The sequence below is a fragment of the Ascaphus truei genome, chromosome 17 (genome assembly GCF_040206685.1).
Source record: "Ascaphus truei isolate aAscTru1 chromosome 17, aAscTru1.hap1, whole genome shotgun sequence".
Lineage (NCBI taxonomy): Eukaryota > Metazoa > Chordata > Amphibia > Anura > Ascaphidae > Ascaphus > Ascaphus truei.
Genome location: NC_134499.1, coordinates 31,163,981 through 31,191,879, shown reverse-complemented (window position 1 = coordinate 31,191,879; position 27,899 = coordinate 31,163,981). Strand labels below are relative to the sequence as shown.

The 27,899-nt window shown below is 45.7% G+C and overlaps 2 protein-coding genes across 3 annotated transcripts in view; one reads left to right on the top strand and one right to left on the bottom strand.

Moving 5' to 3' along the window:
• The window catches only part of TMEM43 (transmembrane protein 43), a 268,845-nt gene that overhangs the window by 158,179 nt on the left and 82,767 nt on the right, over window positions 1-27,899 (bottom strand). The gene's annotated exons all lie outside the window — the stretch shown is intronic.
• KLF15 (KLF transcription factor 15) lies at window positions 9,188-26,606 on the top strand. Of its 2 annotated transcripts, XM_075574596.1 has the most exons (4): window positions 9,188-9,372; window positions 14,750-14,782; window positions 15,443-16,543; window positions 22,028-26,606. In XM_075574596.1, the coding sequence occupies exons 2-4, from the start codon at window positions 14,772-14,774 to the stop codon at window positions 22,194-22,196; spliced, it is 1,281 nt and encodes a 426-aa protein (XP_075430711.1). In that variant the 5' UTR covers window positions 9,188-9,372; window positions 14,750-14,771; the 3' UTR covers window positions 22,197-26,606. The 2 variants fall into 2 exon arrangements, with proteins under 2 accessions (XP_075430711.1, XP_075430712.1); XM_075574597.1 differs by lacking the exon at window positions 14,750-14,782.

Sequence of the window (27,899 nt, the reverse complement as noted above, 5' to 3'; positions counted from 1 at the left end):
CCACAAACACTCAAAGTAGAGGCGATACAAAATTGGCCAAGGCCAGTCACAAAAAAACAAGTAAGGACCTTTTTGGGGTTAATTGGCTACTATAGGAGGTTTATTCCCAATTTTGCAACTAAGGCAACCCCACTAACCGACCTCACAAAAGCAAGAGGACCGCTAATGGTAAAGTGGTCCCCCGAAGCCGAACAGGCCTTTAGAAGCCTGAAAGAAGCTCTCTGTGCCCAACCAGTGTTGGTCACACCTGACTTCTCCAAAGAGTTCGTAGTCCAAACCGACGCATCTGAGGTAGGGCTGGGGGCGGTACTCTCCCAGGAGTCTCAAGGGGAGGAGCACCCCATCCTTTATTTAAGTAGGAAACTAAATCCCCAGGAGAAAAATTACTCCATAGTCGAGAAAGAGTGTCTCGCAATAAAGTGGGCTGTAGAGACGCTCAAATACTACCTGTTGGGGAGAAAATTCCGGTTGGTCACAGATCATGCACCCCTTACCTGGATGTGTCAAAATAGGGAGAAGAACGCTAGGGTGACCAGGTGGTTCCTAAGCCTACAGCCCTTTAAATTTTCTGTGGAACACAGGTCGGGGCACAAACATGGCAATGCCGACGGGTTGTCAAGGATGCACTCCCTAATATCCATGGTCGCTCACCCCTCGAGGTCTGAGCTGGGGGGGAGGATATGTGACAGAAACCAGGGGTTGGTAATAAACTCCATATACAGGGCTCCCAGGATACTGAACAGTTTCTGTCCTGTCTAAGCTGAACAGGGCAGCCTCGTGGTACAGGCACTCCATTCCACAGTTTGTCTGCTGCCTGTTTTCTGTCACCTGTCATGCTGATTAGAGTTCAGGTATATAAGACCTGTTTCCTGTTTCCTCTGGGCCCCGCCCAAGAGCCTGGAAGGCTGCTGAACTGCAGAGGGGTGAGAAAGCCTCTTTCCCAAATCGCTTCATTCATTCTGTTAGTTTGTCTAAAGACTGCAAAGGTACTTATTTTGTTGGTGGAAGTGGACAAGCCACTTCCAACTCTGAGTCAGGGACATCTAAGTTTAAGTTATCGCTCAGACGAGCAGCTTTTTGTTTGGCTTTGTTTTCTGTTTAAACTGTGGCAGTCTCAGTGCCTGGGACTGAATAAACCAGGCATAGCCTGTTTAAAGGAACAGTACGTGACGTCTCATCATTTAACCTACCCTAAAAGACCGTGTTCTAACAGTCCCGGACAGACGGCGGAGCCCCGGAGTAAGCCGTTTGTCACAATATATATATATATACCACACAAAAAAATCTACTCGCCACCTAGTACCAAACGTGTGCTGCTTGGGCCAATATTTACTCGCCCGGGGGTTAAATCCACTCGCCCGGGGCGAGCAAATGTATAGGTTTGTCGAACACTGTATATAGGAACCCTGATGAAGTCACGTATGCGATGAAACGCGTAGGGTCGTGCACAGACGCTTTGCTAGCTGACGTGGAAGCTGCTACATTCTAGTGAGGTTGCACATTTTCTCAGTCCATTTGTTGGCAGTTTCCCGTACATCCTATCGAGCAGACCCCCTTATAGTGGATTCGACACTCATTGGGGGTCCCTAGCACGGCAAAAAGAGACTGGTTGCTGTCATCCTCTTGCTGATCAGCATCCATCCAGTGAGCTGGGCGGCTGTTCCTGAAGAGTTTGTATAATAAACATATCCGAAGTGGTCCCACTTTATTGCAAATGAAATGTTATCAGTCCTGGGGTGCTGCTACAGCCCCCCCCCCCAGCAGCAAAAGGCTCACACACATCTAAAGGTAACTCCACACGTCACCGTCATTACTCCATGCAGCTCCAGCAGATAGGAACCTGAAGGAACATTTGAAGTGATCCATATAAAACAGTGGAAGACCCAGCTAGGCAGAGTAACAATACAGTATGTTAAAACAATTACAAAATATATATGTTTGTATCTCATATTTATGTAGCACTTCACAGCAGTAATACACGTGACATAATAATATAACATCATGGGAAGAAGCATTTGAGACATAAAAGTAACATTAGAAAAAGAGTCACTGTCCCGAAGAGCTTACAATCTAAGTGGTAAGTAGGGAGAAAGTACAGAGACAATACACACCGTACATGAGTGAGGCTACCTTCTAATGAGTGATACACACCACACATGAGTGAGGCTGCCTTCTGAGTGATACACACCGCACATGAGTGAGGCTACCTTCTAATGAGTGATACACACCGTACATGAGTGAAACTACCTTCTAATGAGTGATACACACCACACATGAGTGAGGCTGCCTTCTGAGTGATACACACCGCACGAGTGAGGCTACCTTCTAATGAGTGATACACACCACACATGAGTGAGGCTGCCTTCTGAGTGATACACACCGCACGAGTGAGGCTACCTTCTAATGAGTGATACACACCGGACATGAGTGAGGCTGTCTTCTAATGAGTGATACACACCGTACATGAGTGAGGCTGTCTTCTAATGAGTGATACACACCGCACATGAGTGAGGCTGCCTTCTAATGAGTGATACATGCCACACATGAGTGAGGCTGCCTTCTAATGAGTGATACACACCATACATGAGTGAGGCTGCCTTCTAATGAGTGATACACACCGTACATGAGTGAGGCTGCCTTCTAATGAGTGATACACACCGTACATGAGTGAGGCTGCCTTCTAATGAGTGATACACACCGTACATGAGTGAGGCTGCCTTCTAATGAGTGATACATGCCACACATGAGTGAGGCTGCCTTCTGAGTGATACACACCGCACATGAGTGAGGCTGCCTTCTAATGAGTGATACACACCGTACATGAGTGAAGCTACCTTCTAATGAGTGATACACACCACACATGAGTGAGGCTGCCTTCTAATGAGTGATACACACCGCACAAGTGTGAGGCTGCCTTCTAATAAGTAGAGACTCCATGTACGTGAAGCTCCCCGTCCCTTCCCATAATGCAGAAAGCATACTTATTTTTTAGCAAGTTTTACAGGGAAATTAGGAAGTATAAACCCGACTCCCACTTGTGAGTGGAGCAGCAAAAATCATGGCAAAGGCTCAAAATCCTGTTTAGAGCCCCACTGTGACAATGATATTATCCGCTGCGGAGCAGAGGGCGAGTTTTGAAGTTGTGCGCATTCCGCCCGGCACGACACCCGCGCCTCCCGCTCCGCTCACACGGGCTCTGCTTGGTGACCAAGCAACTTCCTTCAGATTTACCTTCTTTTTTTAAAATAATAATTTTAAAAAAAATCTCTTTCAACTTGTTTCTTTTGGCAAATGCCAAGGGACAGAGCGGCCAGATGTCGGAGGCGAGCATGAGAATGTCTCGGGACCTCGACACTTAACCCTTTCCCTGCCAGGGAGGCCTGCAACGCATTGCTCCGGCCCCTCGGTCAGCGGAAGGATTAAGGCTCTGCCCACACGTTGTTGATTGAGCCCCTGACAAGTAATGCACAGCTGATCCCTCTGGCAGAGAAAAGGGGGGCAGTCCCTTCCGAGAAGTGATTAAGTGACCTGTTTTTGTTGTTCTTGTATAGCGCTGCTAGTTCTATATATTAGGATATACTGTGGGGCACTTTAACAAGTCACCGTACCTTAAAATACAAGACAATATGGAAGGCGACTTTAACCCCGTAAGTGCTGAGTTTAGGCAAGGTAGCCTTACTAACCGCTGAAGTGATGTAGTTAGATACGTTTGCAAAATTGCCTTTTATTAACCCCTTTACTACCAGAGATTCCTGCAAATCACTGTTCAAAGAACAGCTTCAGCCTGCTCCTAGGTTCTGGGTGGCCGTTACAAAGGTTAATATATCCAGTTGCACCCGTGCAGGTCTATCCCCCGCGGTCCCCTATTTCCTGCTGGGCGACACCAGTGCAATGATTAATAATCTCGCCCCAAAGTTTCTACTCTTGATGTTATTCAAATAAATGGCGTTTCAAGCTTCCCTGATAAGAAGACAGCTTCACGACATGTTAGACAGGGATCTAAGTGCCATCTGTTACAGGGGAAGAATTGAAAGCAGATAGGGACCACTCTGCCATGATACACTATTATATTATTATCATCATCATCATCATCATCATCATCATCATCATCATCATCATCATCATCATCATCATCATTTATTTGTAAAGCTCCAACCCAGTCCGCACCAAGGTATGATCCATCTCTGTACTTGATGTCTGACGCTTGTTCAGACGGGGTTCAGAATACTTTTCTCTGACCTCCTATCATTGTACTAACTGTAAATATTGTGGAGAACGTTACACACTTGTTTCCAGGTGAGAAAATGATACATTTATTGTAGCTTGTCACTGTCCCTTCTTTCACTCGGACACACTCTCCCTAACGTACAGTGACTTCATCTTCCTCTTGTGACTCACAAGGGCATAGTTCAGACTATTTAACACATGAACGTGTCCCAGAGCAGTTACTGAAGAGAAAACTGTACAGGCGGTCCTCGGTTATCCAACGGGACCCGTTCTGGAAGTAGCGTTGGATAGTGAAACCGGTGTAAAGCGAGTCCCATGTTAATCAGTGGCGGTGAGCGTTGGATAACGCTTTCAGGCGTCAAAAACTATCCCTTAGGGTTGCATTGTAAAGCGTTGGATATGCCATTCGTTGTAAAGTGAAACGTTGGATAACGAGGACTACCTGTATTTCACCAAGTCCAGTATCATAAATACTTGTAATTATTGGGCCGGGGTGGATCTCAAAACCTGCATTACTGCACTCCGTTTACAAGCAGTAATACCTTTGACTGCCGCAAGGATCAGCATTGAAACGTGTTGCAGGCACCTCTGACATTAAAGGGTTAAGAAGATGTGATTCCATTGTTATACACAGTATGTTGCATAAATCTTTCTCTGCAGCACTTATGTTCGGGAAAAACCAATGCACAATATTATACTGCACCACACATTAAATTGTATGCTCTTAGGACCGGGATATATTGTAACTGCGTTTTCTGCTACGCACAAGTGTTGACTAGTGAATGGTGCTCACAAGCACATGTATGCTCTAATTTTTTTTTAAAATAAACTTCAATTCATGTCCAGAGTATTTTCTGAGATGTCCATATCCACTGAATCCACATAGCAACGGGAGATGAGGACCTAGTGGAGTCCACCTGACTACCACAATAGTTGGCCACTAAATACATTTCCCATCAATTAATTAAATGCAGAACAGGCACTGGTTTTAGGCAAATAATAAATGGCTGCTGCCCATTATCTGCCAGTGATGATAAAAGACAAATCAGCAGTCACCCCAGGGCGTGCAATCCTTGTAACAGCAGCAGAAGGTGTAATAGATGAAAGAAGCGCAGCCAAAATCAAGGAAGCAAAAATTCCAGGACAACTCCCAGTAACATAAAAACTATTTATTGCACAATCAGCTCACAAATGGCAGTGTAGAAATGCACCAACGCGTTTCGTCCAGACAGACTTTATCAAGGTGCCCTTAAATAGTTTTTATGTTACTTGGAGTTGCCCTGGAATATTGGCTTCCTGGATTTTGGACGTGCTGCTTTCATCTATTACACCTTCTGCTGCGCACAAGTAACACTTTATAAAATAATATCAGCCTTGTGTGAGAAGGAGAAGCAGAATCCCTGGGAGTGTCCACAAGCTCGTAGGGGCAAAGATCCTGAACGATGCTGCACACGCTGAAGCGCTGTTTAATAAAACTATTAATTAATGCATATCTACTTTGTATGTTTATTAAATGATATGATTCCCATTAAAAGCATAGACCAGGGGTGGCCAACTCCAGTCTTCAAGGGCCACCAAAAGGCCAGGTATTAGGGATACCCCTGCTTCAGCACAGGTGGCTCAATCAGTGGCTCAGTCATTATGACAGAGCCACTGGTTTGAGCCACCTTTGCTGAAGCAGGGATATTCTGAAAACCTGACCTGTTGGTGGCCCTTGAGGACTGGAGTTGGCCGCCCCTGGCACAGAGGGTGTTCTGGAGGTTTCTGTCTCGGAAGGGGTTACTCCTCTGTGTCACCCCGGTTTCCTGTCAGTTCCGGACACAGAATTCGGACTCATTTCATTGAGCTGTGTGACACTGCGCTTCTGTCACCAGTAACTCTGTAACTGCTCCCAGGTTTTGCATCAGCTTCTCATTGGTTTGCATCAGGTTGGCATTCTGTGACCTCCTGACATGGAGTGGCAGGATGCTGATGTAAGATCTTCTGACCACACAGAGCCACAATCTGTCTGCTTTGGATATTAAGAGCTTGGGAGCAAAAGGTCTCATGAGACGCCCATTCGTTATAAGCTGCTAGTGCTGACAGGGCCAGCAACACATCACAGCACTAAGTGTAAACTAAACAAGCATCTCAATACGGTAGAGGTGTTAGATGTTTTTTGATCACTTTTAAAATGTGTTTTATTTATTTATAAAATGTTTTACCAGGAAGTAATACATTAAGAGTTTCCTCTCGTTTTCAAGTATGTCCTGGGCACAGAGTTATGATGACAAGTACATAATGCACTTTTACTCCTACTGTGTCTGTAAGCCTCCTGCCATACAACTTAGACTGTAAGCTCTTTGGGGCAGCGTCTACCTTTGCCTTGTCGTGCCATCTACCTGCTGTTACCCCCATTATTTGCAATTTATTTACCTTGTATTGTCCTTTTTCTGCGGACATTGTTGGCGCTGTACAAATAAAATGATGCATACATGGTTAAGTGACTTTATTACCATTCCAGCAGAAGGCAAATTCGTCAACTCCCGTAATACACACCGCGGGGATGTAATGCGGCGTATATATCCTCTTTAACGAGCTGCGCGAATCGTCGTTAGCACTGTAGACTTCCATATGTCTTCATTCAAAAGGATGGGTCCATGTGAAGCCACCGGAAGCCTGCAATGTTTGAATGCACCATAAACGCAAAGCACCGTAAGCCCCACTGGCCGCAAAGCCTTGTGTAATAGTGGCAGTCCCGCTGCGATGCTTTGGGATCTGGGCCTCCGAGGAAGGCTGGCAAAGGCATGATCTGCATTCCAAAGAGGAGCAGCAAATACCTTTGCTCACACACACATCTCCCAGCAGCAGTTACCAATCCCTGTGGATGCTCATGAAAGCTTCTTTATTATCTTAACCCTTCACTGCTTGAGTGTCAGACACATCATAGATAATGGTAAGGAAAAGTTGCATTGTGAGATGGCCATGCAATGCATTGGTACAGAGGGGCTCTATGCCAGGGGTGCTGAACTCCCGTCCTCAAGACCCCCCCCCCCCTCCCCAACAGGTCAGGTTTTCAGGATATCCAAGCTTCAGCAGAGGTGGCTCAACTTGTGGTGCAGTCGTAGAGCATGCTTCAGCACAGGATTCTCAGTCGAAGACACTGATTGAGCCACCTGTGCTGAAGCAGGGATATCCTGAAAACCTGACTTGTTGGGGGGTCTTGAGAACTGGAGTTCAGCACCCCTGGATTAACCCCATTATACAAAACACTGCTGGTTTACTAGTCACTCTGGGCTCTGGCAGCGGTACCTTGAAGGGAACCATGGATAGAAGAGTTATCACTTTATACATCCCTTGTAATTTTCTACTTCTGATGTCCTCGCAGGACCGACGATGTCCAAAAGATTGATAAGTATAAAAGCGAATTATATACAGATACATTGTAACTTTCTTGGGAAATGGCTGAAAACGCACGATGCTTTATTCATTATTCATTTACAGTTAAGTAAATTGAGACTCGGACTTGTAGTTATTTGCGGAAGAAGCCATAACAGGTTATGAAATCGCGGTCCTGCACTCTTGCCCAATGCAGAGAGGTTAGCCAATATGTAACTGGATGTCACTGCGGGAGCCGGTGAACACGCAAACGGTGAGCACATTTTATCGCAACAAAAGAGTTCAAATTAAATTATATATCTGATGATAACATTTAGACTTCTGCAGCAGAAGCTGAACAAACATATCTGTGCAGCGAACACCTTATTCATTTTACATTAGGGTCCTATCCACAGTGAACAATTCTGAGTGCAACTGTCTAACGTAGTGTCTTTAAACCTTTTTTTTGTTAAGGAACCCTTTAATTACTGTATAATGTGAAATTCTAAGGAACCCCTACCTTCTCTTAATAGCATGTCTGAGATCTAATGAATTGTAAGGAACCCCAATCCTCTCTAATAGCGCGTCTGAGATCAGATGCATTGTAAGGAACCCCAACCCTCTCTAATAGCGCGTCTGAGATCAGATGCATTGTAAGGAACCCCAACCCTCTCTAATAGCACGTCTGAGATCAGATGCATTGTAAGGAACCCCAACCCTCTCTAATAGCGCGTCTGAGATCAGATGCATTGTAAGGAACCCCAACCCTCTCTAATACCGTGTCTGAGATCAGACGCATTGTAAGGAACCCCAACCCTCTCTAATAGCGCGTCTGAGATCAGATGCATTGTAAGGAACCCCAACCCTCTCTAATAGCGCGTCTGAGATCAGATGCACCTTATATTCTTCTGTATTTCATCCAATTTTGAAATGACTGTAAAATTGCAGGGAACCTTCAACTGAGCCTTGGATTGAGCCATCTGTGCTGAAGCTGGGATAATCTGTAAACCTGACCTGTTGGTGTGTGTGTGTGTGGAGGGGGGGGGTGTCTTGAGGACTGGAGTTAAGAACCCCTGCATTAGTTACAGCAGAAAAAAAGGGTTTGGGAAAAGTCAGAAAGGTGAAGAAAGCTGAGATTCCTCCTCCCTCCAAAGCTCTATGTTCACCCAAAACCTGTTGCATGCAGGTCAGGTTTTCAGGATATTCCTGCTTCAGCACAAGTGGCTCAATCAGAGGGAAGACAGTCTCTGATTGAGTCACCTGTGCTGATGCAGGAATATCCTGACAACCTGACCTGTTGGGGGAGAGGGGGGAGGTCTTGATGAGCACCCCTGTCAACAAAATAGAATAACATATCCAGCATCTACTGAGGACCAGAGCACGAGCTTATGCACACGATGCTCTCTGTCAGTCCTGGGAGAAAGGGGCAGAGGGGGGGAGAGAGGAGAAGGGGGGAGAGGGGAGAGAGGGGGGTGTGTGCACAGCACACCAGATGCTCCCATTGACGACAAATACCTAACCACTCCCCTTCCCACCTGAGCCAATGAGCTGGCGAGATGTGGTCGAGCCTTCTCCAAGCCTTCCCCTAACCCACACAGCCGTCACGTGACGTCCTCTAGTACTCCAGAGCTGCAGCACACAGAGTAGATGTGAGTTCTGCTGCTGCTGACACACTGCTACCCAGTATTACCTCTGCCAAGCTCCAAGGGCAGCAGCCTAGCACACCCCCGGGGCAGCCACACAACTCGCACTGTTCCCTGGGACCTGCTTGCATTCCTGGGATAGCAGGTAGGAAGAAGCACATGTGCATACTGGGATCTGCAGCCAGGGACACACAGACATTGCTAGCATATGGTGACATGCTGCTTCGGTGTTTCCTGGGGTGGTGTTTGTTCCCTGTAGGTTGTTGTTGTTGTTGTTGTTGTTGCATGTGACCTGTCTGCATTTAACTATTGAAAGTAGCAATGATGAGAAATGCATTGTTGCAAATAATATACAGTTTGTGTAATCTGGAACATACAATAAATATATAATATTTATGACATCGGGATACTACTGCTATAGATACTCTGTTATATTACAGTGTATTGTGATCTAATTTGATGTTATGTCCGTATTCAGAGCCTTTATACCTGGCTCTGCACGGGGGTTATGCAGATTGTAGGGTTGTTTACTATGGATCAGAGAGAGAGAGATGCCCCATGTCACTCATTCTTTGTACGGCTGACCTACTTTCTGTGTATGTAATGTTTCTGCAGCCTTTACTTTTAACATATTGCATACATTAAATGTTATTGTCTTAAAGACCGTATGTATGTATGTATGTATGTGTGTGTATATATATGTATATGTATAAATGTATGTGTGTGAGTTTATATATATACAATCTTGTTTTAAACATAGCAGTACTGCTTCTACAGCATGTTGTGTATTTTGGGGGTGTGTGTGATGGGTGCATTTATCATGGAGTCACGCACTGATTGCACTGCAATGTGTTGTTCCAGCTAATGTAATCAATGTGTGCAATAGGACGCGTAACCCTTTTGGTGCTGGGAACATTGGACTGATGGGATGGAACGGTCCAGGGGAGAGGTTCCGGTTGTGGGCTCGGTGCTGTGCCCAGTGCTGGGGTCTCAGGAGCAGAGTTATTTCTGCATGTGCCTGTGCTGAGCTGTTATGATGAGAATGTTGACAGGAGGAGCTGGTGGATGGGAGGGGGGTTACTAGCGGTCATGTTCAGTACTGAGGCCAAGAAAAGGGGTGTGGAGAATAACAGGCTGCACAATGGGAGCCATTCACAACCCGCATTAACCCCTTCACTGCTGGAGCTGCCAGTGCGCCGAAATATAGCGAAGCGATTTCATAAGCGCAATACACTGGGATTCTTCACATTAGGGTGTTCATTGTGTTATTATTATTTCAGGAGTACAACACACACACACACACACACACACACACACACACACATTGTGCAGCATATTCATTATATGGATTCGTTTTAATGCAATCACCGCTGATGGATAATCCCTGCCCCGAAGAGCTTACAATCCACATGGTTAAGTGGAAAAGTAAATTCATGCACCAGTTAATAAAGTCCGAGACTGGTATCCTGACAAGGTGACCGCTGAACTAATAACATTATGACTGCTTCACTACAGCAGATACTAGGCACAGATGTGGTAACAGCTGCAGACACCCTGCATGGGATGGGAGAGCAGCGCAGAGAAAGTACATGAACTTGCAAACCATGACCCCAAACTCTCGTGGATAGAGTATGCTGACCCTGTAACTGCACAGCTATGCATGATGCAGACATAGGCCCATGTTTACTAAGTGCAGGAACACACCTTACCACCCTTTTTCTTAAATAAACTACGCGGTGTCTTACGGAATAAGACCCCTTAATATGAGGCATAATGACTGAGAATGCATTGCATGCCTTTCTGGCAGCAAAAGGGTTAACGTGTCCGCTACATAAAACTGTGGGAAGAGGAACAGATGTCCAGATAATAAACACATGGTATATAAATATAAATCTGTGTGTTTGTGGAGAGATCCACTTTTGGAAGTAGGGAGTCCAGTGGCATCTGATCCTAGTTGTCAACCCTACTAAGTGTCTTTTAACCCCATTATTGCTGTTGTCGTTAGCAATGCATTGACCTGCATAACACAACATGTAGAACTATACTGCATTAGGAGTGTTGACTGTTGGAACATCATAGTTGGCACTGTGTGTGTGTGTGTGTGTGTGTGTGTGTGTGTGTGTGTGTGTTCATACATATACACACATACATACATATACACACAAATTCGCAATGATGTGGCTTCTTGTCTTGCCTTTGTTGTAATACGGTTTGTATGAACTGTGGAATTTAAGATTAAAGTACACCTAGATCACAGACAGCAGTTGGCAGTGCTGCAAAGAAGAAATATTTTAATTGCATCCAGAAAGCAAGAAAACATTTGGGATTATTTAAAAATCTGTGTGCATGCGCTGGACCTATTTTGCAGTTCTGCACAGCATGGTTTGGAATATTCCTATTATCTGTTTCAGGGTCATTTCAAAAACCCTACTTCTCCCGATTAACTGCCAACAGATTTAACATTTTAGTACAGGTTTCAGTAGAGCTCAGCAACTTTGTGGTATCTTCATGGTATGGTATTTCCATAATGCGTTGTTTTTAAGTTTAAGTGGGAAATAATTTAAACCTGTAAAATGATGATGATGATGATGATAAATTCAATGTCAGCCCTTATTATTACCAAAGGGACACATTTCTTTGCAATTTATTGCCTGTCTCTGGCTACGAAAGGGTTAAAACTGGTGCAAACGTTGGCATGTAACGCTCTCACTACCCTGCAGCTCCCATACCTGTTGCTAAAAGGGACAAAAGATTTGTAACGTTTTTTTAAAGTTTGGCGGATTTGACAGGGTGATGAAAATGCGATATTAACCCCTTTTTTCTGCTTTATGTTTGCGCCATTATCTGTCACTGGGATGGCGTCAGAAAGACTGTGATCCCCCTCCCACTGATGAGAGACGTTTTAAGGCAGGGGTGGCTAACTCCAGTCCTCAACGGCTACCAACAGGTCAGGTTTTCAGGATATCCCTGCTTCAGCACAGGTGGCTCAGTCTTTGATTGTGCTGAAGCAGGGACTGATTGAGCCACCTGTGGTGAAGCAGTGATGTCCTGAAAACCTGACCTGTTGGTAGACCTATAGGACTGAAGTTGGCCACCCCTGGTTTAAAGACTTGGCACAAATACACACAATAATATGTCATGTGTCACCATATGCTTCAATGCTGTGGCTTTGATTAATGAGTAAGGCCTCGGACACCGTGCTGAGGAGCGCTGGTACTTACCAGTGAGCCCCTCCAGACGCAATGAGAGCGGCTTTAGTAGGGGCTCTCCTACGCTTCCGCAAGCACGCGGAAGCGTAGGTCTTAGGGAAATTTTAAAATCAAGCGCTTGCCAGAGCGCAGGGCCGGTAACGTGAGCGGTTCGCCCAATGAGGGCGAACCAGCTCCGTGATGTCACTGGCCCGCCCGCCGACACGCCCCCGACACACCCCCAGACGGCGAGCTGTCTAAGGCCAGGGCTTTCCCTCAGCGCGCCTCCGCCAGCAAGCTATAACCCTGGACGAGGCCTAACACTTCAAAGGCACTGATAAGTTTTTAATGACCTTCCCACTTCAGCAAAACAGGGATTTAAACACACGTGCTGCAGGAGACGGCCGCTTTTTCTCTTTGACCGCTCAGGTTTCTGGCAGTAGCTGGCAACCTTTAAAAAGAGGGCACAGTGGCACGGAAGAATTTAAAATCCCTGCCTTATAATATGGCATATACTCCGCGGCACTGTCTTTCTGATCCTGAAAGGTATGATGGTATTTTGGTGGCCGATGGATAAAGCAATTCCCATATTGTGTAAACGTTCAGTGGAATTCCTCTATCACGGGTTCACCCAACAGAGAACTTTAGAAAAGTGCGCCCCACGAGATGAGCAGTATCCCAGCACAGCTTCTCTTTAACCTCGCAACCTACTGTACCTACACGACAGACCAACTTCATCTTCCAAGCACTGAAGATGCACGTGGCAGTTATTGGGTATTCTATGTTTTCCAGCTTATTGGACTCGGTGCGGGATGGTAACCCATCTCCTGACATGCCTTTCATTAAAGATCTTGCAATCTGATACTGTGGTCCCTGAGACATAAAGGGGCTGGTACAGTGTCACAGGGAGCTTTTCCAACTTCAGAGATCAGTAGAATAATCACACAGCAGCTCCTTCTCACTCTTGAGATTTCAAAGTTCACTCCAAGCCCATAGCCCAGGGGATTCTCAAAACCCCCTCGCCCCCAACAGGTTAGGTTTTCAGGATATTCTCTGCTTCAGCACAGGTAGCTCAACCAGTGGCTCAGTCTTTGACTAGCCACTGATTGAGCTACCTGTGCTGAAGCAGGGATACCCTGAAGACCAGATGGTTGGAGGGTCTTGAGTACTGGAGTTGAGAACCCCTGCCATAGCCCACACATTAAACCCAGATTGTGTGGTAATCCAGCTGGGATATTTGGCCTGTTAGGAGATTACAGGTCTTTTCAAGAACCCCCAAAATGAGTGAGGCCGAAACATTCACCAGCATTTTTCTGCCAGGCTCTCTCTATTGGGATGTTTCACACATAATACACGTACAGAATCTTATGGCTAGGTCTGAAAAGTAACACAATGTAGCACAGTAAGTGATGCAGTTGGCTTTTGGGGAGCTGCAGAGGGCAGGTGAGGGCTATTATCTGTTCCCTTGTCGCCCAGGCCGGGATAGGCAGTTCCCGTTCCTGCATTGGGATGGGAAAAAAAAAATCTTAACCTGAACTGGACGGGCATGTCTTGGACGCTAAACATTTAAAATCTCCCAACCGGATTGAACAACTTCTATTGTCCGCTGAATAGTGGCAACTGTCCCAACAGTGGGCAGTGCACGAGACTCCCGCTATAGCTCCCTTCTCTAAAGAGAGACCCATGAAAGACGAAGCTTCGGAATGTGTATCGATACTCTGTAGTGAGACATTGAGCAGCATGGTTTTCGGGTATGCACACACCATGCTGCCTTAAGGCCACACATAATCCCCTATTGACTATTCATTTTGAAGTGCGCTGGACAGAGCAGCAGTGTAGCATGTGGAAGAAAGACCCTGTACTAGAGGCAGCACGACTGATGTTTTCATGCATGCACAGGCCAGTCACCGCTCTCATATGACGACCAGATGACTGCTACCCTTGTAATGCACCCCATAGAAAGGACCCTTTTATCCATCTCAGTCTGGAGCCAGCAAACTTGCCCTCGAGTTCTAGCAATTTCTACACATCCCTGCGTTAAAACAACACATTAGCAACACGTTCGGCAATAAACAAGTGACCTGTTATTCCTTTAACCCTTTCAGTACCAAACGACCGGGTATTGCATTGTCTTAGAGACCCTTTGGCTGGAAGAGATAAAGGATATGTGTTATCTCCATGGTAAATTGCTGGTCTTCTAAGTAAAAGGGCTAAAGTTGCTTTGTAAGATCCAGGTTATATCCTTTTTTTTTTATTCTGTGGGTTGCATTAAAGATGGCCCTTTCTTTCTCTCTCCCATAATCTCTGTGTTTGTGTAATTGAACAATCTGGAAGCGTGAGTGAGGCGAGAAAAGGAATGCATGCTGGGTAGGTATCTCTGGTAGTACCAAGGGTTACTTTGTTAGAAACAAGTACTTTGGCGATGGGAATAGCAGTGATTGTCACTGTATAACGCTTTGAGTGATTTTGTGTCATGTTATTTTGACACATTTGTATTTTAAAATACTTTTTATAGAGCACCAACCATACTGTACATGCAGAGTTTCATAATAATCATTTAGACCTATTAAAATACAGATGAATAATTAAACCGTGCAGAAATAAGGGCACTAGGTATACAAGTGAATATTGGAGTAACACGGTTCTGTGGTCACAACTTAGAACTTCTATAAGATAGAGAGATGTCCCATGTGAGTGCAAACATTTTGACTCTTACATATTTTTTTTTTGTATGCGTGTCTAAGTCTCAATGATTTTAGAGACGGTCTCACTGATTTTTAGCATTGCAGTCTCATAAACGTCAATGATTAAAATGAGCGTTAAAATGCCATGTTTCTTCCCAGAATCACCAAATCGCACTTATTTTTGTAATTGGGGTTTGATATCTTTGTGAGTGTAATGGTAACTGCCGGAGTTAGGTTATCATCATATAATTGCCATCTTAGGGGGTGGATCGATAGATAGTAATGACTTGAATTCAATGGATAAAACACCATCTGACTGCATTTATATTTTTTTCGCTTGCAGACATCCTTGGATTGTGTATCTTCTTGCATATGCTGGTGGGACCCTCTTAGAAGCTCATCCAGGAATGGTGGATCATTTGCATCCTACAGATGAATGCTTCTCATCCACTCAGTCTGCCATTGGATTCACAGCTGAGATGCTGATGGGAGGGAGGACCTATCAGATGTTGCCCTCGCCTATGTCAGAGGATGACAGTGACTCGTCGAGCTTCCGCTCCTGCTCTAGTCCTGACTCCCAAGTTCTTGGCTCCAGCTACGGGAGCACATGCAGCGTGGAGAGCCAGGACAGCATCCTGGACTACCTTTTGTCCCAAACATCACTGGGCAACACCTCATTATCGTGGTGGGACAAAAGGAGACAGCAGCCAGTGGTCAAAGAGGAGTTCTTCAAGTTCCCCGAGTTTGGGGTGGAAATGGAGGAAGCATCATCGTTTCAACCCACGCTAGACGAAATCGAGGAGTTCCTGGAGGAGAATATGAAAACCGACCTCAAAGATGAAGCTAAACATGATGCCAAGGAACTGAGAAATTGTGTTCAGTTGTTTTCGGAGCAGCTCAGAGAGGTCCCTGTAGCAGGCAGCAGTATGAAGGAGGGTTCAAGTGACAAGCCAAACAGCACAGAGCAGGAGGAACCAGGTGCTAATGGCTCCGGTGCTCTAGCTGTTGAGGGTGGAATCCCAGTTATTCTTCAGATCCAACCCATCGAGATTAAACAAGAGTCCAACGACGGTCCTGCTTCACAGCCACAGTTCCCAGACAACATTAAAGTTGCGCAACTTCTAGTCAACATTCAAGGCCAGACATTCGCTCTGGTGCCCCAGCTAGTTCAGTCATCCAACTTGTCCTCAAAGTTTGTCCGAATAGCCCCAGTGCCCATCGCTGCTAAGCCTGTGGGGCCCGGAGGTGGGATTCAGGGACAAGCCGGAATCCTGGTGGGTCAGAAGTTTCAAAAGAATCCGACCACAGAACTCATTAAAATGCACAAATGTACTTTCCCGGGATGTACAAAGATGTACACTAAGAGTAGCCACCTCAAAGCCCATCTGCGCAGACACACGGGAGAGAAGCCCTTTGCGTGCACATGGCCTGGATGTGGGTGGAGGTCAGTATTGTAAAAAGATATAATATATACATACTTATATATATATACGTATATACCCCTCACTGTGAGACGATCACCCATATTGAACAGAAATCATAACCCATGTTTACTATGTGCTACTAAACCAGTGCTGCAAGACACCTTATGACCCACTTTTAGGGTTGTTAGGTGTCCAGTTTTTAACTGACCTGACCGACTTGAGGGGGCCGTGGGATTTCCCAGAGCAGGGAGAGAGCAGGGCTGTTGCTAGGGGGCTGGGCAGCTTCCTCCATCCTGATTGGCTGCATTACCCAGCAGTAGCTAATCAGGAGGAGGTGTCAGGAGCCTGAGGGTGGGGCAAAGGAGAGGAGGAAACAGCATAGAGCAGAGAGAGGTGTTTGTGTGTGTGTGTGTGTGTGTCTCGAGCGCATCATATCTTATACCATTATGTCCAGTATTTTTGGAGAAGCTACCTTGCACCCCCTACTCACTTTGTGCCACTGTTAGGTGTCTTTCTAGTGCCGGAGGGTGTCTAATAAAATAGGACTGATAAGTAAATATGGGGTCTATTTCTCCCCCACCCACTTCTCTCACTTGCCAGCGTGTCTGTTGCTTTCTGAGATTTCTATGGGCTGTAATATAGTGCGCGCGCGCGCGTCAATTATAATTGGCTGTGTTAGCCAGATGTTTGTATACTTGGGACGAGCGCACGGCCGTGAGCGGTGGCGCGGCAGACCAGAGAGAATAAAAGAGAATTGTATTTTCGCGCTGCTGCCTAACGCTGTGACGTCAGAGTCACGCCCCCTAACCGCTTGCGCTATAGCAACTAAACGCGCACGTCACGTGCATGCGCATTGCCGGGTGCGCTCCTGCTCACGCAGCAGCGCGTACTATATAACAAGCCTAAAGCATGACACTTAGTTTGTAGCCCTGGAGAGCAATACAGGATGGTTAAGGCCTAGGCCAAGCTCCCCGCTGGCGTGCTGAGGCGCGCTGAGGCTCAGGGAAAGCGGGTGCTTTCCCTGGCCTTAGATAGCGCGCCGTCAGGGGGCGTGTCGGGGGCGGGCCAGTGAACGCTGAAATGTAAAAATCTGCTAAAATCTACGCTTCCGCGCGCTTGCGGAAGCATAGGCGAGCCCCTACTAAAGCCGCTCTAATTGTGACTGTAGGGGCTCAGTGCCGAGCGGAAGCGCGCCTCATCGCGCCTTCGCCAGCAACCAGCAACCCTGGACGAGGCCTAATGCTGCTGGCCATTAATCCAGGGGCAGCCTGTACTTACACCCTTCCTGCATCCACTTACAATTCCTGGGGGGGTGGAGCACATTGGCTGAGATAATGTACTGCAGACACCTCCAGCATTGAATTAGTCACAGAACAAAACTGTGGTCCATTCTTCCCCCGCTGTCCTTTCAATCCACAGTGATAACCAGCAGGAGAATGTATTTGAATAGATGGAGCTGAAATCTTTCCAAGCAAAGGGGAGGAGGGTTTACGAGCATCCTGAAGAGGTCTAGGAGGGGGGTTAGAGAACATTGGGAGCGGTCATCATTGGCAAGAGACAATACTGTTGCATTAAAGGTTAAGACCAGGGGTGGCCAACTCCAGTCCTCAAAGGCCACCAACAGATCAGGTTTTCAGGATATCACTGCTTCAGCACAGGTGGCTCAGTCAGAATGACTTGGCAACTGATTGCGCCACCGGTGCTGAAGCAGGGAAATACTGGAACCCTGACCTGTTGGTGGCCCTTGAGGGCTGGAGTTGGCCACCCCTGGTTTAAACTTTTGGCAGTGTTCAGTCCTAGTATGAATGTGTAGCTGCATGCGAATGCTTGCTTAATCTGACATGTTGGCCATGCATATCAAACAACCAGGCACTTGCCCAGGGCGTGTTACAGTGTTATAGCTGTGCTTTGTAACCTGTAGTAAACTCGCCTTGCTGCTGCACCAACTTGGGCAGATCTAACCTGCTCCTGCAGGCATCAGCGCTACCTGTTTTAACATGTGACCTGCACAGGAATCATGTGAATGGAACAGCTTATCCTACTGAGTCACACTACTTTTAACCCCTGTGCTGCTGGTGGGGCAGGAGGCTGCCTAAATGTGTAGGCACCTTTTTGAAATCAAAGAGCTGGGTGCAAATAGGATTTGGTATTCAAACCTATGATCGGGCTCCATGCTTCCCCGAAATAGGAACCTTGTGATGTGTGTCTGTAACCTGAACCGATCGGCTGTACTGGAGCTGCAGATTAAGCGCCAGCAAACTCCCAAGAACAATTTCTACTGTAATTATCTCCTGACCAGTGCGCTGATCTGTTACAGTTGCAAGGTCACTGGGACCTACATGTTAACGTCGCCATGGAATGCATTGAGCTGATGAGTGTGATACAGCTTCCGTTTTCTCTCCTGCCATGAACGTAGGGGGAAAGTGCCATCTCTGGAGGGCAGAGTGTGGGCGAAAGAGGAGGAAAAGGGGGTGTTGTTTTGCTTTTTATCCACAAGCAAGCTCCAAAACCACTTGAGCCCCGCGCTCCATCCTCTCCCTCTTCCTGTCGGCACCGGGATCCAACTTACTCCCCCTGCTCCAGCTCCCCCACCGGTCGGGCGGAAATTGGATCCCGGCGCCGAAAGGAGGAGGGGGAGGAAGAAGCGTGGGGTCCCCGGACCGGCAGAGAGAGGTGTGTCAGAGGTGTCTCTGTTCATTTTGTGAGAGGGGTCTTACCTTTTTCTGGAGCGGACCACCTCCTGCAGCGTTGCCTTGCCATGGTGACCGATGTCGTATGACGATGCGTTGCCATGTCAATGTGACGTCACATGGCGCTGCCGGAGGTGGGCTGCTCATCAAGGTAAGTTCCCTTAACTTTTTTTACGGGGGAGGGGGGGCACTGCCAGTGTGCTGCCTTGGGCCCCCCATAAAGCCTAAGGTCGAGCCCGCCGCCACCCGGCTACGAGGCAAGATAAATGCATAACTACAGGCTTCCAAATGTTAGGCTTGTGAAACTTGCACAGTTTGAGGAGCAGATTCTCACGCTTACCAGCTGCCTATTGTCTATTTTCAGAGCATGCAAAAGATTGTGTTAAATGGTGAACACAATGGGCAGGACCTAGGAGATCATTCGTCAATTATAAAGTACATTAATCCATCTAGAAAGCATTGATTAGGAGACGTTTAGCATAACATTGCAGCTAGCACTGTACTAAACATAACGAACCTTCAGCCCTTCATTGTATCTGTTCTAATACTTGTTGGGCTACATTACCAGTTGCTTTGTCCTTTGCGTGTCAGTCTATTTATCTCCAGTGCACATGTTACAACTGCAGAATAATTTGCTGTATTGGCCAGAGACGTGTGGGCAATTCCTTAGCCCGGGGGGGGGGGGGGAGGGGGCGGTTTCTTGAATACTGGAGTTGAGCTTCCCTGCATTAGCAGAAGATCTGCAACAGACCTAGATGAAGCTAGAGAATTGCATCTGTAATGTAGACGATTTTGCAGCACATATCTCCAACTGATGAGGAGATAATGTGAAGGACCCTGTATCCTTATGTATCTGTTACTGTATCCTTATGGAGTTCAAGCACTGTGGATTAAAACAAGAATGGCAAGTAATTGTTGCTGTGAGCATGATCAACGGGGAGATAAAGTGACTTCCCCGTGGCCAAAAGTAGTTGACACTTTGTTTTCTACAGTGATCGGCCACTTCCAAGACTGCCGTGACTATGCCACTCCTTCCCTGCTATTCAATGGCCTCCAGCGTAGCATTGTGAAGAAATCAATATGTCATAATCAGATGTTTGAAAGGAGTAGAAGGAGCTGATTTTGACACTGTGCCCATCTTGTATCCCCAGCCGGAGGTTAGGAAAAGGACAGCTGATGTACTGTAGCAAGATCACTTCTCTTCTGGGTCAGTCCCTGTCCTAGTTCGGAAATGTATTTCCACACTGTTACCCTCTGCTGTAATTCAGGACAATGCGTGTGATGTAAAACCTTTCCAAAGAAGGTTATAAACCTCGTGTTCCTGTTGTGTTGCCGATGACTCGCTCTCTGTTTATTTGATGTGCTTCATGTTACAGTTCGGTGTGTGTAAACGAGACATTCATGGGTAACGTGAGCAGAGGGAGGGAGTCCCCATATCTTTCCTCTAAAATCCGTGTTCCCGTTCCACACATGGCAGTGGGAGCCTATGATGGCCGGTACCAGATACAGGGTCCAACCTCTTTGGACCCAATGTTGCAAACTGTGTACATTGCGAAACCTACTGCCGTTACTAAATATGTCAAATCCAGGGTATATGGACCTGTAGCATCGCTCCCTTCCCTCCTTGATGTAACATGCAAAGTTGTGGACAGATTGTAGCTTCTGACATTAATTGCATTTGGCACAAGACCCACTGTTCTTCTTGGCTCCTGACACGTAAATATATTGTTTAATTCTCTCCATAATTGGGGGTGGCCATAAATGATTTGAGGGTTGGCCAAGAGGTGGAGTTTGGCTTCAATACAAAGATAAGTGGATCCAGCCTGTTGAGACGTCGCTGGCGCTTCCTCTCTGAAGCTTCATCTTTATTAAATTGGATACAGATGTTTCTGTGACTAGAATGCAGATTCTCATTTTAGTAAGCACGTTTGGGGCTTTAAAGTTGGAGTTGCATTTAGAACATCAAACTTACAATAACATGGAGGCGTCTGGAGTTCTGCAAACGCTACTCTTCTGACTTGTAAAAGGCTTGCAATTTCGCAGCCACAAGTATTGTTTTATGGAGTTATTGTGGCCTATAGTTCTGCTACTATTGAATGGTCGTATGAGTGATTTCTAGGCCAGTGGACCATTTCATAGTACAGGGGTCTTCAAGAGACACCAACAGGCCGGCTTTTATAGATATCCCTGTTTCAGCACAGGTCGTTGACTGAGCCACCAGTGTTGAAACAGGGATATCCATAAAAGCCGGCCTGTTGGTGTCTCTTGAGGACTGAGTTTGGAGACCCCCTGTCATAGTCCAAATGATAAATATATTGACTTAACATCGCAAGTCTATGCAGGGGTTAAACCGAATATTGTTGTTATGGTTGGTCAGTAAATTCCGCTGTGCAGTATGCAACGGTCACATAGTATAAGAAACAAGAATAATAACACATCAGTACATACTGATACAATGTGTAAGGGGGTGCTTGCTACACAGTTTACTGTGCTAGGCATGTTTTGCAGGGGAAGTAAGTTATACAAAGTAACAAACAATGACAGAGAAGAGCCAGTGGACATTTGAAGAAGGGACAGACTGTGTTACCAAAAGGACCAAATATTATTGAATGTTTTTGCATTATTATTTTTTTGGGCGTCTATTTTCATTTGCCTTTGCAGTGTTGATTGCACAAGTAATAGATGTAGTATATAAAGTTTGCCCAGTTGTGCACTAGTGTACTTTATTGGATGGGCTATTTGAACCCCGTCACTGTGGTTGGGGAGGATTACGAGGCACTTTTACATACTGTGTCTTTCTTGTGTTGTTTGCAGGTTTTCCCGGTCGGACGAGCTCTCCCGGCACCGCCGCTCACACTCCGGGGTGAAGCCATACCAGTGCGCCATCTGCGAGAAGAAGTTTGCCCGCAGTGACCACCTGTCCAAACATATCAAGGTCCACAGGTTTCCCCGAAGCAGCCGCTCCACACGCTTATCAAACTGACCCAACTGGGCCCTGCATAGAACATGTGAACCACAGCACTTTGTCCGTCTTCCAGTGATAAATTATTGCGTGTGAAACAGACTCTCCATACGACGTGACATCAGCAGCGAATGTTTGCGTTCAGCAGCCGGCTCCCCTTTAATACGGTTCCGAATGCTGCTTGAAGTGGGATCTTGCAAAGGAACAGCCGCGTATATGCTACGCTCAGCGCTCCCCGAAAGGGTTATGATGGGGAAGGTTTCCAAGTACGGCTTGAATCAATACCGGTGCTTACATCTCATGTGCGGGACTGAATTACTGGGACTGGCTTTATATTCTTTGGTGAAGGTACAACGGTGACATCAGGAAGAATGTTCCTGTAGGGGCCTTTTGTTAATTCATTAGGTGCACCAGGAAAATCCAAAGTACTTACATTTCTTCCATCATTTTGGTGCCAGAGGGGCCTGGAATACAATGTGTCACTGCCCCAGCTTACAGTGAAGGGGTTCATGAGATTGGGCATTGCCTTACAGCTTACAATGGTGCAACTGCACCTTACAGGGAGAGAGCATTACTTGTAACTGTCCTCCATTGTGTAAGCTTCCTGAGCTACTTCTAAACCCTTAGAACCGGGGTGGCCAACTTCAGTCCTCAAGGGCCACCAACAGGTCAGGTTTTAATGATATCCGTGCTTCAGCACAGGTGGCTCAGCCATAATGACTGAGTCACTGGTTGGGCCACCTATGCTGAAGTAGAGATATCCTTAAAACCCGACCTGTTGGTGGCCCTTGAGGACTGGAGCTGGCCACCCCAACCTTAGAACATCACACCTGGTGGGTGGTCCAATGATAGAAGAGGCATGTGGCTGTTGGGTGCTTCCCAACCTCCGAGCCTCCAGGGTGCTTCTCCGCTCTGCTGACACCTGGTCATGAACAAATGCTCTCGGCTCTTGCTGCTGTCTGTGTCCTGGTGGAGCGAGTACGGTTAAACCGTGATCTGCACGGCTAAACTCAAGAAGAAGACCGGTTATTTGTCAATGCAACTTTGATGCCATTGAGTGAGCACATCTCCTACATCTGCTGCAGTACCACGCAAAGTGTGACCTCAAAAAAACAACATTGTGGCCCCTTCTACTTTTATCTTCTGTAGGGAGGGTAAGGAAAAACCGGATACTATTTCCTATGCAGTGTTCTGCTATAACGCACCTTCCAGTCCATTCGAGTCCATACGTTTAAGGTGTCTTATGGCAGAAGACTGCTTAGAAAATATGGGCCAATGTGTAGTGATGTATCGTATACAAAATAGCATACTCATTTTCAGTGTGATTTCCCCCTCCCCCCCCAAACATCTAGGTCCATATTTGCTAAGTGGTGCTATTCTATAAGAATGGACTGGAAGTTGTCTTTTAGCTGTCAGGTTGGTAGCACCACTTAGCAGATATGGACCCAACCCCGTAACTTTTTCAAATCATTGCGGACCCATCCAGCACCAAAAGGGGGTTAACCCCGTTGCAGCCAGAGGGGCGAATGACGCATTGCTTTGCAAGAGAAAAGGTTTCCTTGTTAAATTAATGCATGAAACTGAACCTGTCACAGAAAAACCCATAAACAGTTCATTATTATTATCCCAGGTGATTAATCATGCTGCAGCCTCATATGAAGTCTGCGAGGCTGAAGCTTACTTCCTGCACCATGTGACCTAATTCAAGCATGGCAGCCCTGGCATTGAGTGTGCTGTCTGTCCTATATGGCATTCCAAGCCGGATGATGGAATGCACACATTGGTTCATGGGTGAAGTCTCCTCTTTCTCTGCTGTATCCTCTGTGTGTTTAAAGACCCAATGCTCTGTTAGCCATTTCACTGCCTGAGGTGGCAGTTGTTATGGACTGATTGTATGCAGAGAGGCGTGAATTTGCCCAGATTCGCTTTGCCGCGGTTCTAACACTTGCAAATATTTCCCTCAAATTTTTGGGGACCGAAAAAGTTCTGGAAACGGTGCCGAAACTTCGAAGTTCTTACGCAACTGGCAACTTTCACCGGCAAATCCATATTTTAAAACAACATCCAGACCACGGGTGGCCAACTCCCAGCCCTCAAGGGCCAGCAACAGGTCAGGTTTTCAGGATATCGCTGCTTCGACTGAGCCACCTGTGCTGAAGCAGAGATATCCTGAAAACCTGACCTGTTGGTAACTCTTTATGACTGGAGTTTGCCGCCCCTGATCCAAACTCTGAAAGAGAGCTTTATCTCTTATCAAAAACAATATTTCAGGCCATTGATCCTTTTTATTGGGTGAACCATCTGCAAACTTTTTAAAACCGGGCAAATTTTTGTTGGGGCAAAAAAGGGGCAAATTTGGCTTGGGTCGCGAACTTGGGGCGAAAAGATTGCCCATCCCTAATTGTGAGAGAGACATAATCCTTATTTGCTGTCTATTTCTGTTTTTGAATATTTACGGTCCTCGCTTCCGAGCTACAAGAGGCCTGAGTCCGAATGCAAAACTCTCCTGTGAAAAGAAAACCATATCAGTATTTATTAGACAGAGGAGTGGAGTTTAAAGATCAAACGCGCACAGCTCTTTACCCGTGGTTTATTTTTACCTTCACGATAATATTATGCAAATGGGCTGTAACTGCTGTTAATAAAGTCCATATCTTATCAGGGGCGTTAAAGCACCTCACGTGATCTTGTTTCTGCCAAATCAGATGTTATTAGGTATCTGACGCCGTTAAATGTCCAGTGAAAGTGCTGTTAATATTTCAAATGCTGTAAATGTTTAGTCAATCACAATACAAAGTTGACTCCTGCCCTCCTTTTATTGAGGTGTACTCTCAGACAGAGGCACGTTCCTATAAATAGGGGGAATCAGATTCCCCCTAAACCAATTTATTTTTGTAAAAGAAAAATAGTTGAAAGTAAATCCCATTCTGTACCGTAGTCTGAGGTTTTTTTTTTCTTCTACTTTTTTTTTTTTTACAATATGCCTGGTTTAACCCTTCCCAGGCTGGCGTCTGGTAACTTAACCCCGTCAGTGCCTGGGGAGTGGGAAACTGCATGACTAACCCAGCCTCGATTCTGGTTCCCCTCCAGTCCCACCTTTTTTTTAAATTAACACACTAACACCATGGTTGTTGGAATAAAACTTGACTGCAGCTTTTATTAACAATCAGAACAAAGGTGAATGAATGAATAAATAACCCAACACTAACAAAAAGTCAATGGGATACCTGTGGCTCGAAACCCCAAATCGCCACCGCTGCTGTAAGACTGATGACACTATGAACAAACATTACAATGCTGGGGGAGGTCACACCCATACCTTTTGCATTAGCCTAGCATGACTTCGCTCTTCCACCCGCCCACACAACTACAACTCAAGAGGTCCACCGTTCTCCACCAGTCGAGTTAAACGGCAAGGTTCACCTGCTAAACTCCACACCATCCCACCAAGCTAAAACCGTGAAATGCATCCACCATGCAGCTGAATATATGATATATTCATGTACATATCTATACAATCGCTGAACATATACATTATCTACAATATATGTTTATTTAATAATATAATATATCCATATCTGCCCATTGTCTGCAAAGGAAGAGGAAGCCAGGTAACCCCCCCCCCCGACCTTTTATACCTTCCCCTTAAAGCTCCACTCATAACACCTCACAACCTGCATAAAAGCCTCAGCCCACATTAACCCACCAGTGACCTACTTAATGACAGAGGGGATCCTTGGCCTTCCGTCACCCTGCCCCGCCACGGCACTCTGGGTGCTCGTATCCAAATACCTTTACAAGTATATACTACATATCTGGGGACTTGGAAATATTTGTATTTTTTTGTCCTTTTCCCCCCCAATTACAGTACAAAATAAATTCTGCTATAGATGCTGCTGACTGTCCTTAAAGCCCTAGCTGCTGTGTAGCAGTGGGACTCATTGCTCCATAGGGTGGACAAATGACTTGTTAGTGTTTTAATATGCCTCTCTCTCTGTCTCTGTCTATCCCCCCTGTGAATCTTGCAATGAAACACTTCGATTCTGCCTTAATCAAAGCATAATTATATGTAAACACCATTTTAACACTTTTGCTGCCAGAGGGGCCATGAACCAACACATTTTCAAAACGGCCCCTCTGGGTGACGAGGGAATAATGAGTTGTGCATTCCTTTTTAATTGTAGAAAGCCTTGTATAATAAAGTAACTTGTATCAACCGGTTTACTTCACATCCTATGAATGTATGTAAATAAGGTGTATATACTGTAGCTGCCTCCATATGAAATACCTTTAAATAACGTATCGGAAATGTGTGTAAATTAAAGCAAAGTAAAAATATATCTATGAAGCCACTGTACATAATACTGTATTTTTCTCCTACGTTCCTCATAAAGTATATATTTACTTTGACAATAAAACTGAAAACTTGGATACATTGTGCTGTGCTTTGTTTTTGGGGGGAAGTTTCAACTTTTTGGTGATGTTTTTGCAAAATATCAAATATCTGATACCACTGCAACATTCCTCTTCCCATTATTCCAGACACGCTATTTGATAGGCAAACCTGTAATGGATGTGGGGGATGTGACTTCATGTGCCTCTGCTACACGTCCCACTATCTGCATAGGCATCTAACATGGTCTGCTGCCAGAAACTGTTTCTGACATCGCAACATTTCCTTAATTATTTCCTTTTTTTCCTAACTCATTTATCTGATTACTAATTTATTTTTCTGTCTTTAAAATGTGTGTTAATAAGGTGTATACAAGGGACTTTCAAGGTTATGGAATTTTTTGGGGGGAGAGGGGAAGGCTGAAACGTAATTTCACTCCGCTCTTTTTCTGGATGAAAATAGAGGTGTTAAGAGTTGTAATTTGTTGTTTTTAATGCAGGCATTAAAGGGTCAGTGTGTGTGAATGGTGTTCTTGTCACTAACGGGGATTGGATAAAACCCCAAGAAGATTGTATACACTGTAGCAGCCAATGTATGCACTCAAATCGCAAATATACAAATGTCTTCCCCATGAACAGTGTTTTTCAAGAGGAGTTCCCCAACAGCATCCCTAAAGGGTTCCCTGCAATTCTCAGGTCATTTGAAAATTGTTCTAAATACAGAAGCATTTACAAAGCATCTTCTCAGACGCGCTATTAGAGAGGGTTGGGGTTCCTTACAATGCATCTGATCACTGACATGCTATAAAAGAGGGTTGGGGTTCCTTACAATGCATCTGAACTCAGGCGCACTATTAGAGAGGGTTGGGGTTCCGCTGAATTTCACTATATAATTATAAGGGTTAAAAAACACTGTTCTGCAGTGTGGCAGATGGCCATGAAATGCATTTAATGCAGCTATAGATTGAAAGGCGGTGCCAAGCGACATCACCAAAGGCCTCTCTGTACTATAGGATAGGTGACAGGTACACACATGTTATTGAAATATCATGTTTTCCTGTTCTCTTCACATTCCAGTCTAGTCATGGTTCTTGCAAACAACAGGTGATTCTTCCCGGGAACATACTGGTGTCAAACTCCGAGGTTAATGATTACACTGACCCTTCGCTATTTTTCTTACTCTGCTTGTTCCATCCCAAGTTAAACAGGAGGTTGTTTTGCGAATTCCATTCAGTTTTTCATTTCGATTCATGTCCTTTTGTTTTTTTCCCTGCACACTTTGTGTTTGTAGTTCTCGGATTGGGCAGATAAGGACGTCTCTCGGATCTTGCA

Excerpts from the sequence above, each read along its gene's own strand:
- KLF15 (XM_075574596.1), top strand. Across the intron at positions 16,544-22,027 it reads TGGCCTGGATGTGGGTGGAG|GTTTTCCCGGTCGGACGAGC; the intron begins GTCAGTATTGTA and ends TGTTGTTTGCAG.